This window comes from Oryctolagus cuniculus, chromosome 3, assembly GCF_964237555.1.
Source record: "Oryctolagus cuniculus chromosome 3, mOryCun1.1, whole genome shotgun sequence".
NCBI lineage: Eukaryota > Metazoa > Chordata > Mammalia > Lagomorpha > Leporidae > Oryctolagus > Oryctolagus cuniculus.
In genome coordinates, this window is record NC_091434.1 from 179,766,124 (window position 1) to 179,781,679 (window position 15,556).

A 15,556-nucleotide genomic window follows, 5' to 3' on the forward strand; every position below is an offset into this window, starting at 1 on the left:
GAGCTTTGCAGGGTACAGTATTCTGGGTTGATAGTTTTTTTCTCTTAGGACTTGGAATATATCTCACCGTTCTCTTCTTGCCTATAGAGTGTCTGATGAGAATTCTGCAGTGAGTCTAATTGGATTTCCTCTGAATGTGGTTTGGGATTCTCTCATGCACATTTTAAGATATTTTCCTTATGTTTTACTGTGGAGAGTTTTACTACAGTGTGTCGTGGTGAAGATCTTTTCTGATCGTGTCTCTTGGGAGTTCTGTGTACTTCCTGTACTTGGATGTCTCTTTCTCCAGATTGGGGAAGTTTTCTGTTATTATTTCATTAGGAAGGCCTTCTAATCCGTTCTCTCCACACCTTCCTAGGATTTGTATGTTGGGTCATTTGACAGAATCTTGTAGATCTACACTGTGTTTTTTAATTTTCTGATTTCTTCTTCTTTTATTTGGTCTGACTGTAATATTTCCAGAAATTTGTATTCTAGTTCTGATACTCTTTCTCCTTTCTCACCTATTGTGTTGTTAAGGCTTTTCACTGCATTTTTTGTTTGATCTATTGAATTCTTCATTTCTAATATTTCATTCTAACTTCTCTTTAATATCTCAATTTCTTGGGAGTACTTTTCATTTAGAATGTGAATTTGCTTCTGATTGCTTCTAAGTAATCTGATGATTAATTTTCTGAATTCCATTTTTGGCATATCCTCGATGTTTTCTTCTTCACTTTCTAGTATTGAAGAGGTCTAGTGTTCCTTTGAAGGGCTCATAGTGTCTTCCTTATTCTTATTTAGGGTCTTTCCTTTGTTTTTTGGCATTTGTGTATTTTTTGGTCTGTTTGTTTTTCTCTTTAACTTGTGTCTTTGTGCTTGTGGTGAGATTTCCCTCTGCTATGAGCTGCTATGTGTCTGTACATTGCAAGTGAAAGCACACAGCCCTGCCTCCTGGAGTCCAGTTCACTTCTCAATCACAATGGGGTTGCGTATGAGCTCTGGTGCACTACTGGGGCCCAGCTTGCTTCCCACTGGTGTGTGAAATGAGCTCGAGTTTTTGATACTCAGGTCTTCTCCTTGTTGTACAGCGTGGATGGTGGGTAGGAAATTACACTGAAATGTTGTGGTTCTTTTTCCCAAGTTGGGGGTGTGGTGAGGTGGCCCCTGCTATTGATGGGTGTGTGCCTTTGAGGCAAATGCAGTAGCCCCTGCTTACATTCAAAAATGTAAACAATCAATATGGCTTCTCCCAGCTGGCTACAGGTCCAGTTGCAGGGAGAGGGGAGACATAGTTGGACAAGGCGTGCCTGACCTCTCTGTTTGTTCTGCTATACCTTCTCTCTCTTCCTGCTTGGAACTTCAAGCACAGTTCCCCAAGCCCTCCCTCCTGCTGTGAGGCTTGCGATTTCCCAGGTAACCTGGTCTGCTGGGAGGGGAAGTGGGGGTGTGGCACCAGCCTCCCCGTTCTGCATCCCCGCTGCGACTCTGCTGCACCTCTGCCACTTCCCTTTCTTATTTGCTCCTTCAGCGTGGACTTGCCCAGTCTCTGTTGTACTCCTGAGCCCCCCTGTATGAAAAGGGCTCTGTATTCTGCTTGTGTCATCGCTCCTTTTCAACTATCTATTTTGCCCCATGTGACTCAGATTGTTCTGTTGCTATACTACCATCTTGAGCTCCTCTCCAATGAAATAATTTTAAAAGCTAAAAATACCCTTTCTGTTTTCCTCCTCTTGTCTTATATTCTTCTTACATAAGTGTTATGGATATTTTGATTTTCAGAGCTGCAGTTATCTTTAATAAATATTCATAGTGACATATATGAATGAGTTGTGTCAGTTACCAGTATCCAGAAAACAGTGGGGAAAATGATTTAGAAAGATTCATTTTAAAATTTCGTTTTTGGAGGAAAGCATATGGTTACACCAACAGAGAGGTCCCAATTCTTTGTGTCTCTTGCATTTAAAGATATGAAGTCTACATCTTGAATATCAGTTTTATTTGACCAATAGTATATGAACTCTAAATCTAGGCCTTAAGAAGTTTTGAAAATACGTCCTGTCTTCCTTGGAAGACAGCTTCCAAATGACAAAGTCAGACTTGCATGATGGAGGGAAAGAGGTCTTATGGAGAGAAAGTTCCTTGCCATCTGCTAGTCAACTATAGTTGCATGAGTAAACTCAGACAAAATAAGCAGAAAATTTATCCAGTCTGCAGTATTTTTTAAGATTTTTTAATTTATTTATTTGAGAGGTAGAGTTACAGTGAGAGGCAGAGACAGAGAGAAAGGTCTTCCTTCCGTTGGTTCACTCCCCAAATAGCTGCAACGGCCAGAGCTGTGCTGATCTGAATCCAGGAGCCAGGAGCTGCTTCCTGGTGTCCCATGCGGATGCAGGGGCCCAAGAACTCAGGCCATCCTTCACTGCTTTCACAGGCCACAGCAAAGAGCTGGATTGGAAGAGGAGCATCCCATCTGGGATGCCAGCGCCGCAGGCGAATGATTAACCTATTGTGCCATGGTGCTGGCCCCGTCTGCAGTCTTGAAACTAAACAAACCATTGATGTTTTAAGCCACTAACTTTTGGTGTGGCTTGTTATGGAACAAAAGCTAACTGATGAGAGCTCTTCCCAAAACATGCCTACAAATATTCCATCAAACTGGTCTACACACACATGAATATATACATTGTACTGTCTCTATCTTCAAAATAAATCTAGAAACAACCAACCCCACCTCCTCATTTCACCACTGTTCTGGTCTGATTCACCACTGTATCATCTGGACTATTTTAATAGACTCCTCAGTATCCTCTTGCACTTGCCTTATGAGAGTCTGCTGTCCTTCTACAAAAAGGGTGATCCCATTGCTTTATTTTCAATTTTTAATTTTTTAATTTATTTGAAGACAGAGAGACAGAGATGGAAAGACACTGAAAGATTTTCCATCCACTGGTTTACCTCCCAAATTCCTGCAACAGTGGAGCCAGGCCAGGCTGAATCCAGAAGCCAAAAACTCAATCCAGGTCTCCACTGTGGGTAGCAGGGACCCAGAAACTTGATCTATCACCTGCTCTTTCCCAGGGTTTGATTAGCAGGAAGCAGGGATCATAATGGGAAGCAGAACTCAAACCCAAACATGTGAATTTGGAATGTTGTTGTCCAACGCACCATCTTAAGCACTGCACCCAATGTCCATCCAAAGAATAATTATTTTTTTAAAAAAGATTTATTTATTTATTTGAAAGTCAGAGTGGGTGAATGAGAGAGAGAGAGAGAGAGAGAGAAAGTCTTCCATCTACTGGCTTACTCTGTAGATAGCCACAAGAACCAGGCTGGGCCAAGCTGAAGATAGGACCTAGGAGCTTCACCCAAGTCTCCCACTTGGATGGCAGGTGCCCAAACATTTGGGCCATCTTCCGTTGCTTTCCCCAGGCCCCTAACAGGGAGCTAGATCAAAAGTGGATCAAGCAGGACACAAACTGCTGCCCATATTGTATCCTTGCATTGCAGGCAGCAGCTTTACCTGCTATGTTACAGTGCTGGTCCCCCAATTGAGTTTTAACTCAGTGAGATCATGTTATTCCTCTTCTCAAAACCTTCCCGTGTTTTCCCATCTCACTCAGAGAAAAACCTAAGACTCTTACAATGGGCTATGGGATCCAGCATAGTCTAGCCTCATGTATCCAACTCTGCTTCCCCTTAACTCATGACTCCAGCCACACTGGCTTCTTCCATGTTCCTCAGGCATGAAAGATAGGGTCTCAGATTTGCACATGCTGTTTCTACTTTCTTGAGAATTCTTTCCCCAAGTAGCGGCATGTCCTGCTCCCTCAGCTTCTCCTGTGTTTACTCCACTGCCACTTTCTCTGTGAGAGCTCTGTGACCATCTTATAGGAAATTTGAAATCATTCCCATCACTTTCCCTATCACTTTCCATGGTGTTTTTTTCCATAATGCTTATTGCTACTAGAATTACTCTATTAGTTTTCCAGGGCTTCCCTAATAAATTATAATTTTGTTGGCTTAGCAAAACACAAATATACCAGCTACTTGTTCCTTAGCCTGGATTTCTAATTCCATCTTCAGAATGGAATTAGAATTGAAATGGCTTTTTCCTTTGTCTTCTTCTCAACTTTCTCATTGAAAGGACATGTACTTACATCCCATAGAGATAATCTAATTTTGAGATGTATGAGTTTATTACACTTCAAATATCCTCTTTCCAAATAAGTTCACAAACACGAGTTTCAGGTTGAGGATGTGAGCAAATCCTTTTAGGAGCCTCATTTCTACACAATGCAATATGTATGTGTATATTATATGACTATAAACATGTTATCTGCTACCTTTTTCTATCCCTGAGGGTACCAAGTTTTGGGGTTTTGTTATTATATGTAGATATACAGTAGGTGGTTAATAAATATTAATTGAATTAATATAGTGACAAATATATACTGTCTGTATAATTAATAACAATATTAATTTATTTTATTTTATGAACTTTCTTATGAGTTTGATTGATAGCCAAATCCTTAGGGCTTAGAGTCTGGGTAACATACTAAAACTAACCACTAGGCTTGTATCATAATTCACTTAATGTCCACTAGTTTGTTCTAATATTCTTGCTTGTTTTATGCATCTCACCTTACAAATAACTTGTTTGTATATGAACATAACCATTAACCTGATAAAGTATCTTCTGTCTATTGAGAATGATTCTCATTTTGCTGTGATCTGTTTGTTCTGTTTGTTTAGCCTATGTACTTATATTCCTTTCTCAAAGAAGTCAGTGCTGCATTGCTGATTCTCTTCTGTTATTTCAAACATAATTTGATAGCATTGATCAAGAGACCCTGTTTCAACACCCTCCATTATCCAGACATTTGTGAGAAATAATGACACAAAAACCCCTTATAGTATTTATATAATTTATAGATTATACACATGGAGTCCAGTCAGTGTGGAATAGTTTTAGGTAGTCTACAGAACACCATCTTCCCCACTGGTTTTCAGTATAATCTAACAGAGTGGCAGCTTTCTTAGATTGTTTACTGCCCCACATTTTTAATAGTCAAGGTATTTTGCATCATAGTAGTTGATCCTCATAACCATTATGTAAGGCTGACAGAGTAAGAATTATTATTCCTATTTTACATATGAAGAATCTATATTTCAGAAAGTATGGATGGTTTGCCCAAGGTCACATGGTAAAAATATATCTATAGCTAAAATTCAGATTGTGGCTGTAGTTCTTTATCTTATATTTCCTCATCCCTAAAGAATGTATCTTTACCTGTTTTTAATGTGCATATTTAATAGTCCTGCTTGACCATGCCATCAGATTTTGATTTATCTGATTTTTTCAGAAAAGAATTCATTTTAGTTACATCTGGTTTTAAATGGAAATATATTGGTAGTCACTTCTTTATTGCATTAAGAGACCAAAATATGATGTATAAGCAAACATTAAATTGTTCCCATTGTAAGCATCATTTCAGTTCTTTTGTACAGTTATCCTCTCAAGTGAGCTATGCTTATTTTTAAATTTCTTTTCTCATGAACTATATACTTTAAATTTGTCTATTTTTGTTTTATTAACTGTGTTCCTATTATAGTAATTCATAATTTAAACCACATCCCTTTACAATTAGCTTCCACACTTGGCTCCTGAAGAAGTATGTTTCTCTCTAGGGAGATGTCATCCATTAGAAAAAGGAGCCAGATCTCAGTCAGGAAACCTGGGCTTTTGACCTCTGCTCCTCACTGTTGTTGCATATCAGTTACTTCTTTGAACATCTGCTCTTGAAATTTGTAAAATGGAGAAAATTATCCCACCTAATACTTCTTGCTGAAAGAAAAGATGAAATATTCTTGAATTTATAGTTTGTTCTTGGATGAAAGACTCTGTAAGTGCAAGAAGTTCTGTTTTACAACTACTCTAATGAAATAATTAAATTCCTACTGATATTGGCATGTAGTATTGAATACAGATCAACGTGTAGCTCCCTATGCCATTGGTAAAACTATGAACCAAAGTGGCAGGCATATGTGAGAGAATGGTCATATCTGATTGGAATGGTCTAATGTACATTAGTAGGATCTCAGGTAAAGAGTGCAGAATCGCCATAGCATGGGATGAAAATCTGTCAAATGCTAAGATTGGGCTGGTTTCTTGCATCAAGATGAGTGTGTAGAGAATGAGTGACAGGATCAGTTAAAGAAAAATTGAAGAGCAATGAGAGAAAGTTAATATTAAAAGAAAAGAGGAAAGATGAGGGCAAGTTTCATTTAGCAAATGGTGATAGTTATTTATCATCAATTTTATGCTTTACCTACTAGAGCATAGTAACAAATTGTGACATCTAGAAGGGAAATACCAAATTCAATAAAGTAAAAAATTTTCTAGTTACATCAGAAGACAAAACATAACCGTATAAAGTACAATTCACTCACATGTGAAAGAAAACACTCTATTTGAAGCAGAAAGAAATTTAATACAAGTAAGTAGGTGTATGCAAAAGTCTTGGAGAGACCAAAGGAGCAATCTCTGGTTGCTCTCACCAAGACCAATGCCCTGCACAACAATGAGAATGGAATTGCCGAAAGAACTGCTGCCTCTGTTACAGTCAGTGAGATTGGAAATAAGGAAACCATCACAAAATCGGCTGGTCCCAGGGTTGTTAATGTTTGCTAGATCCAACAACAGCTAATTCATATACCACCATCTCTCTTCTCACTCAGTTCACATATGAATTTGCTCACAGTTTTAGAAAGTCCATTTTGTGTCATGAAGAGAATTTATTTCCTCTAGTTCTCTGCATAAGGAGTGTGCCTTTGGAGCACTGACCACCTGCAGAGATGCCCACCTCCAAGAGCTCGTGATCTATGTGAACATAGGAATGTGCTGTGAACATGAGTAATGTGCAGCTGAAGCATTGAATAAGAAGGATTTAGGAAGGTAGACCAAGCAGTCAATAGTCCTTTCCTTCTGGTCAATTGTAATAGACTAGTCAGATCTGATGGTCTGGCAATGGGCCAGTTTCTTCAGAGCTTCCTTGACCTCTCGATTCCTTAGGCAATAAATGAAAGGGTTGAGAGCAGGGGTGACAATGGCATAAAAGATGGAAATAATTTTGTTCATGTTGAAAGCATGGATGGCTCGGGGTCGGGCATACATGAAAATTGTGGCTGAATAGAAGATAGTGACCACCACAAGGTGGGAGGCACAAGTAGAAAAGGCTTTCTGTTTTCCTGTGGGCATACGTAAAACAGTGGCCAGAATACACCCATAGGACAGGACAGTGATAGAGAGTGGGAAGAGAAAGATGATCAGTGCCAAGACAAAGTCTACCAACTCAGCCATGGACATATCTGTGCAGGAGAGGTTAAGTACTGGAGAGATGTCACAGAAGAAATGATTGATGACATTAGGGCCACAGAAACTGAGGCGGGAAATGAAGTAGATTTTTGCCAAGGAGATGCCGAAGCCAATGGTCCAGGAACCCAGAGCCAGGCGGAAGCAGAGCCCATGACTCATGATAGTGGGGTAGTGGAGTGGGCGGCAGATAGCCACATAACGGTCATAGGCCATGGCAGCCAGGAGCACACATTCTGTGCACATGAGTGCTATGAAGAAATAGAGTTGGATCATACAGTGAGTGAATGAGATGCTGTTGCTCATGGACCAAAAACTAAACAACAGCTTAGGCACAGTCACAGAGATGTACCAGGTCTCCAGAAAGGATAGGTTGGCCAGGAAGAAGTACATGGGCTTGTGCAGTGGCCTGTTCTGCTGCACCAACAGGATGATGATCACATTTTCAGTCATTGTCAGGATATAAGCCATAAGGAACATCAGGAACACTGCTGCACGCATGCTCAAGTTCCCAGGGAACCCCACTAGAATGAACTTGGTGACCCGTGTCTGATTCTCCACTTCCATGTTGGAGACACAGGGCTTGGATCTCCTAGGGGGGAAAAAACAAAATCACTTGATCAGACTCTGGTCCAGTGAAAATATTTTGTCTTTACCTTCTCTGGCGATCAATAACAGTAACAGGTGTTATTTATTAATGACATATAGATTAGATAGTGAACTGGTGTGAACACAGGGGAAGCAATTAGAGGATTAAATGTTAGTGGGGCCTGTTATGACTTGATGATATGGAAAAATAACTTTATCATTTCAAAATGGACTCTAGGCAGGCAAGAATAACGGGAGACTAACTGGAGGCTTTGCAGGGAAGGTGACAGTGACTGTGAACACTGTGGTTTAGAGAAGTGGCTGGGTTTAAGATACACTTAAGAAGCAGAATCTTTTAACAGTAGTTGAAGGCAAAGGGAGAAAGAATGAAGGAGAAATTTTGAATGAATACTTATTACACACGAGTGCTGCCATTTACTTAGAGAGGAAAACTTGGGATGCTTGCAGGCATTTTCCTCACAGTTGAAGAGAGAAATTGTTAAGAATTTGGTAGGTTATGATTTGATTAGATTTTAGCAGTCCAAAATATTTCCTTGTAATATGAGTACTTACTTGGTGCTAGGAAGCTTGCTAAGTACCTTACATAAAATATGGCATTTAATTCACAAAATAAAACTAGTGAGACATTATGAATCTCATTTCACAGACGACCCTGTGGTTTAGATAGATTAAGATTTCCAAATCAGAGAATGATGAAGTCAGGATTATTCTAAGACCTAGGGCTTTCTGCCTGCAGAGGCAGGCCTTTAAACAGAAGACTGAATCACTCCCAGATGAGGTAGTTGGCCAGTGCTTGGATTTGCCACCACTTTTATACATTTAAAATTCTTGAAACCTTTAGGAAGTGTTATCTAATCCTACTGAAAATTTTTTTCCAGTCACAAGCTATTAGAGATTAAATCAAATTTAAAAACAATACAGTATAATGAAAGTACGATTCAGTCTAGTGCACAAAACAGAAATGAATACATAGAAATGCTTGATATCTTAGTATGTATATCAGAGAAGAGATAGCCAGTGACTAAGTTTTGAAATATAAATAGAGAAGAAGAGATGATTTAGGAAGATGGACCAAGGCAAGGAGATCTGAAACTGCTTGGCTGTTTCAGGGAAGCAACACACTATGGCCCAGCTGCCATGCAAGTTAGCAAATTATGAGTGAGTGAATGAGTAGAAAAGTGATGGATTAGGAGAGAAAGGAGAAGGGAGAGAGAGAATATAAATTATCAAGACCAGATAATAACATACTCATATTGTACTATTGTACCCTAGCTTTTGATGTGGAAGAATTGTTTTGGAATGTATAGGGTTGCCAAGTCAGAAATTGGTAGACCAGTTGGAAGATCCCTTCTTAGCAGACTCTTAAAAACACACACAAAAAGAGAAAAATCACTGCAGCTAATAAGATTTGTTAAAGACACAAAGATGAAAATTTTTAGCTGTACCTGCTCACACAAGCAACTTTGTACTTCTAGGGGAATGTATACAACTTCTCCGTCAAAAAAAAAAAAAAAAAGACTTCCCTATTTCTCATTAACTAACTGAAAGTTCTACTGCATGCTAATGGAAGACAATATGGTGTTGCTACCTTATTATTTTACTATAAAATCTGTAGACCTATTTTTACCCATAATAGCTTTTATTCAATTTCAGAGTACTCAAAAAATATGCTACATCATGACAGATGTTACCATTGATCTAGAATCAAACATCTCATCTTCTCTCCATTCTGGCACCTGCTATGTGTGCACTTTCCTCTAGTTTGTTTTGGATTCTGTACAAATTAGGTTCCAAGTAATTTAAATTTAATGAAAATGCAACCTCCTTCCCCACCAAGAAGGAGCCACTTTTGTGCTGCAACCACAAGCAGGAGATGTGCAGTGTGCAGTATGGGCCTGTCAGGGGACATGGAATGGACCTAATGGCCGGGATCACACTTCGGGGCATTTGTTTCTGCTCCAACACCAGGAAAAGTCTGTTAAAAACAACAGGAGGAGACTGTTTCCTTAGCTCATTGCATAACCAGCTGCATTTTGATTTCAGATACTGTCAGCCATACTGATTACTGGGAATAGAGAGTGGGCAGAATGAAAGGGCATTAAGCATTCAGATTTAGAGGCCTTGAAGAGTGCTGCTTGCATGGTTAGAAAGTCATGTTCTGAAAAGGGGCACTCACCTTGGTGCAGTGGCTTCTGATGGGTTGAGGTGTGAAAAGAAACTCTTCACTGATTCTACAATAAGAAGAAGCAGAAAAAAAAGATTCAGGTGTTGAGTAGATATGAGGAACCCGCTCCCTAAACCTAGGAGGAGTGAATGGGCACAAATTACCCCTCTGTTTCCAAGCTGATAGGCAGAACAAGTTGAGAGGAGAGTCCTGCGTGCTAAGACTATGTGTGTGCCTGATGTGGCATCAAGCTGGCTCTTCCAGCACCCTGGTACCAGAACACCCATCACTTTCTTAGGGAACACTGCAGTGTTCTCAGGCAAGCCGAATTGTAATGATCTTTAGATTCTGAGGGCATTATATGCTACAAGACTTCTACTCTCTGTCAGTACCCAAGAGAAAACAACCTTGACGATAGCAGTTCAGGTCTCTTGTGGGATTCCAGAGAAATTTTTCATTTGTCTAAGTGTGGTGATCTTATTTGTTTCACATGATATTAGTTCCATGGGGAAAAAAATCCACTGATGACCACATACATTGAAAAGCACCATATGTTAGTTTCCTTTCAATCTGAAAGATGGATCAATGCAATAAACTCTTCTGCATTTAAATCTCTATTTTCAGTTATTATTAAGTCTTTGGCTTGTCTGAAACAGAATGATCATTTCCATGCTCCAAGGCAGATATTGATACCAGAAATCAATTAATATTGCTACATTTTGGTAAAAGTTTAAATAAAAATATTTTAATGGTTATGCCTTAAATATTTAATAAATAATTTATCATGATGGGGTCATTGTCACATTTTGTGAGCTTCCTTGTACCACTTGACCAATATTTCACATTCTGGGACAAAGCTCTAGTTGGCTATCACTTCTCTATATTGTGTAGAACTAAGTAACCCTCACATGAAGAAAGACTACATGTGTGCCTGATGTATCAGCTGTCATATTCACTATGGTTTCATGAATGATAAATGGAGATATTAAGAGTTTATTTTCTGACCTTATCACTTTGGCTAGGACTTCCAATTAAAAAGAAAAGATGAGCATGAACATGCAGGTAATGTTTTTAGTCTTAGAGGGGAATCATTTAGTATGTTACCACTAAAGATGACTTTACCTGAAAATTATTGTAGATACCCTTTATTGGTTACGTTACCTTCTATGATAATGCTTTCAAGCCTTCATCATAACTGAATTTGAATTATATATACTATCTTTTTATTCAGCTATTGTGATAATTGTTTTTTTTCTTTCAGTCTATTGGCATGAAAAATAGATTGATTTGATTTCTTTCTGGATGTTGAACTAAGCTTGCATGTCCTGAATAACCATCCCTCATGACTGTGATCTATTATATTTTTGTAAAATATTTTGCTAATATTTAATTAAGATTATTTATGTGTGTTCATGAACATTATTGGTCTGTGCTTGTATCTTTAGTCTGTGCATAAGGGTAATTCTGGCCTTGTAGAATGATGGACTAAGTGGTCTTTTCTATTTTTGGAAGAGTTTGTTTACAACTAATACTATATAACCCTTATATAATTAATAGAATTCATTAGTGCAGTCATCTGAGCCTGTAGCTTTTAATGGGAAGATTTTTAACTATAAAGTCAAGATACGGAATTTAACTATATTAACTATACAGCTAACTATATTGAGTATAAATTCCTACATAGGGAAATTTTAGGTTACCTATTTCTTCTTATGTGGGTTTTGGTAGCTTTTGACTTTCATGAAATTTAATTTTTTAAGCATTTTTTATTTATAAAGAGGGAACAAATTTCATGTATTTCATATATACAGTTTTAAGAACATAATGATACTTCCCGCCCTACCCTTTCTCCTGTAGGACTGGAATAGGGTTCAGTTCACATGTTTCAGTGCTGGGACTAGAGTTTTAGGTGTGATGAGCCCCAGCACCAGTTGTTTTATCTCCTCAGAACCTGGAAAAGGGCCCATCCAAGTCATGTAGCCACAAAGGTACAGTTATTAGTGTCACAAAGAGTTATTGGTGTCACAAACCCCAGCATCACTCAGACTTGCAAGTAAGGCAAGGGAACACCTCCTTTATATCCTTAGCACAAAGAACAAGGCCACAGCTATCACAATCCCTGGTGTAACTGGGACTGAAGTTACATAGCCTTAGAAGCACACATTTATCACAAACTGACTTCTACCTTTACAAACTGCTGTAGACTATACCCCAGCACCACTTATACACACAGCTGACACTGATTAAAACAAAGAATCTCTCAGAAGTTACACTGAAGGTTACTCAGAGTTTATACCTAGAACCAAAGCCAAAGCAACAAATCAAGTGATAACCATCATTCTATATAAATGATAAACTCTGCCCATAAAACCTCCTCAGTAAAGAAGATAGGACTGTCACACCAGATATGTAGATGTCAATGTAGAGACATAGGAAATATGAAAAAGCAGCATAGCATTACTGTGCTACAGAGCACAGTAATTCTCTAGAACTAGATCCTAATCTGAAGATATTTGAAATATCTGAAATAGAATTTAAAATATAATTGTAAGGAAACTCAATGCAGTGCAATAAAATACAGATAGCTTGAATAAATAAGGAAATCCATAGGTGACATGAATGAAAATTTCACTAAAGGAGATAAAAATCATTAAGAAGTACCAAACAGAAATTTTGAAGATTGAAATTTCAATTGATGATATAAAAATATGACTGAGAGCTTCAACAGTAGAATAGAACAAATGAAGAAAGAGTTTCTGATCTGAGGGTCAGATTTTGAAATAACTCTATATGACAAAGATAAAAAGAATGAAGAAAGTCTATGCAAAATATAGAATATCATTAAGCAGCCAAATACTCATATTATAGCAATTCCTGAAGGAGAAGGAAAAAGGCATTGAGAACCTGCTAAATGAAATAATAGTTAAAAATGTCCCAAGTCTTGAAGAAGACATGGATATCAAGATACAAGAAGTGTAAAAGAACCCGAGACAACTCAACAAAAAAAAGTTCTTCTGCAAGGCACATTGTAATTACACTGGCAAAAGTTAAGGACAAGGAGAGAATCTAAAGACAATAAGGGCGCACTCCGACTCCGAGAACGGGGAGGAGGAGGAGGAGGAAGAGGAGGCCGCGGATACAGGGGCGTTCAGTGCTCCAGTAATAAACCGATTCACAAGGCGTGCCTCAGTATGTGCGGAAGCTTACAATCCTGATGAGGAAAAGGATGATGTTGAGTCCAGGATCATACATCCCAAAACTGATTACCAAAGAAATAGATTGCAAGAGGCTTGCAAAGACATCCTGCTCTTTAAGAACCTGGATCCGGAGCAGATGTCTCAAGTGTTAGACGCCCGCCATGTTTGAAAAACTGGTCAAGGAAGGGGAGCATGTCATCGACCAAGGTGACGATGGGGACAACCTTTACGTCATCGACAGAGGAACATCTGACATTTACGTAGTGTGACGGTGTGGGAAGATGTGTTGGCAACCACGATAACTGTGGGAGTTTCGGCGAGCTGGCCTTAATGTACAACACACCCAGAGCAGCTACAATCACTGCTACCTCTCCTGGTACTCTATGGGGCCCGGACAGGGTAACCTTCAGGAGGATAATTGTGAAAAATAATGCCAAAAAGAGGAAAATGTATGAAAGCTTTATCGAGTCACTGCCGTTCTTCAAATTCCTGGAGGTTCCTGAATGCCCAAAAGTGGTAGATGTGATTGGCACCAAAGTATACAATGATGGAGAACAGATCATTGCTCAGGGAGATCTTGCGGATTCTTTTTTCATTGTAGAATCTGGAGAGGTGAAAATTACCATGAAGAGAAAGGGCAAGTCCGAAGTGGAAGAGAAGGGCGTGGTGGAAATCGCTGGCTGCTCCCGGGGACAGTACTTTGGAGAGCTCTCCCTGGTGACGAACAAGCCTTGAGCAGCCTTGGCGCACGCCATTGGGACCGTCAAATGCCTGGCCATGGATGTGAAAGTGTTTGAGAGGCTCTTGGGACCTTGCATGGAGATCATGAAAAGGAACATAGCCACGTATGAAGAGCAGTTAGTGGCGCTGCTTGGAACAAACATGGATATTGTTGAACCTACTGCATGAAGCGGAAGTATGGAACAAGAAGACCTATAATGACAAAGTGACACAGTATTGGTTAGTGCACTGAGGATGTGTTTGTCTAGATGCCAAGCATTTTCTGTGGTTTCAGGTTTTTTCCTTTTTTTTTTTTTTTAACATTTACGAGGTATCAGTACACCGTAGTGACCTAATAGTCAGTAGGCTTTAACATCACTTTCTAAAGAGTAGTTCATAAAAAAAAAAAACCCCAACATATTGGTAAAATGACTTTCTACTCCACAAAATTACTTGACTGAGAGATTTATTCAAATGATTGTAATACATTAAAAGTATGTGTGTTTAAGAAGATAATTAAAATATGTTACCGTGGATGATATGTGTTTGACTTCTTCATGATGTCATATAAGACTGTGCCCATGTGAGAGGGACCTTGGCAGGAATCATGCTGTGAGGCATGGTGTCAGGTTCCTTTTTATAACTCATTCTGTATAGTAGTATTGTAATCATTCTTGTTTTAAAGCTCTTCTGGCTTGGTAAGTTATGTGCTGGCCTTGGCCTGTTGGTGAAATGGTATACAATGTCATATGCAATTTTAAAACTTTTATATTTTGCAGTAAAGTACATTTTGACTTTAAAAAAAAGACATTAAGATGAAACATCAAGTTACATGTAAAGGAAAACCAATTAAACTAACAGAAGACTTCTAAGCAGAAATCCTGCAGACAGTGGTATGATATATTCAAGGTCTTAAAAGGAAAAATTTCCAACCAAGAGTATTATAGCCAGTGATTTTGTTCTTTAGAAGTTAAGGAGAGGTACCAGTGCTGTGGCGTAGCGGGTGAGGACACTGCTTGCAGCACCGGCATCCTATATAGGTGCCAGTTCAAGTCCCGGCTGCTCCACTTCCAATCCGGCTCTCTTCTGTGGCCTAGAAAAGCAGTGGAGGATGGCCAAAGTACTTGGGCCCCTGCACCCGCATGGGAGACCCAGAGGAAGCTCTTGTCTCCTGGCTTCAAATTGGTGCAGCTCTGGTCATTGCAGCCAATTGGGGAGTGAACCAGCAGATGGAAGATATCTCTCTCTCTCTACCTCTCCCTTTTGGTAACTCTGACTTTCAAATAAATAAATCTTTATAGAAAGGAAGTTAAGGAGAAAGAAAGAATCTCTTAGATGAGGGTAAACTGAGAGAATTCACCAGCATCAGACCAGCCTTACAAAAAATTCCGAAGGGAGTCCTCTATTAGAAGTAAACGTCATGAAAACACATGCTATTACCAAATTCTCTAACAGAGTATGTATAATCTGTATCCTATCAACAGAATGACAGGTGTTAGTTCTTATCTATCA

At 39.0% G+C, this 15,556-nt stretch overlaps 2 protein-coding genes and 1 pseudogene across 3 annotated transcripts in view; 2 read left to right on the forward strand and 1 right to left on the reverse strand.

Annotated features, from left to right (window-relative positions):
- LOC100348562 (TRPM8 channel-associated factor 1) overlaps nt 1–15,556 on the forward strand; it is a 201,353-nt gene that overhangs the window by 27,416 nt on the left and 158,381 nt on the right. The window lies entirely within an intron of this gene.
- LOC138849082 (cAMP-dependent protein kinase type II-beta regulatory subunit pseudogene) lies at nt 6,926–14,673 on the forward strand (annotated as a pseudogene).
- OR6B1 (olfactory receptor family 6 subfamily B member 1) lies at nt 6,986–7,945 on the reverse strand. Its single transcript, XM_070071373.1, has one exon. It carries the CDS (start codon nt 7,919–7,921, stop codon nt 6,986–6,988), a length of 936 nt encoding a protein of 311 aa, XP_069927474.1. The 5' UTR covers nt 7,922–7,945.

Bases quoted from the DNA above. Each gene is read 5' to 3' on its own strand.
- OR6B1 (XM_070071373.1), bottom strand. From the start codon at position 7,921: ATGGAAGTGGAGAATCAGACACGGGTCACCAAGTTCATTCTAGTGGGG.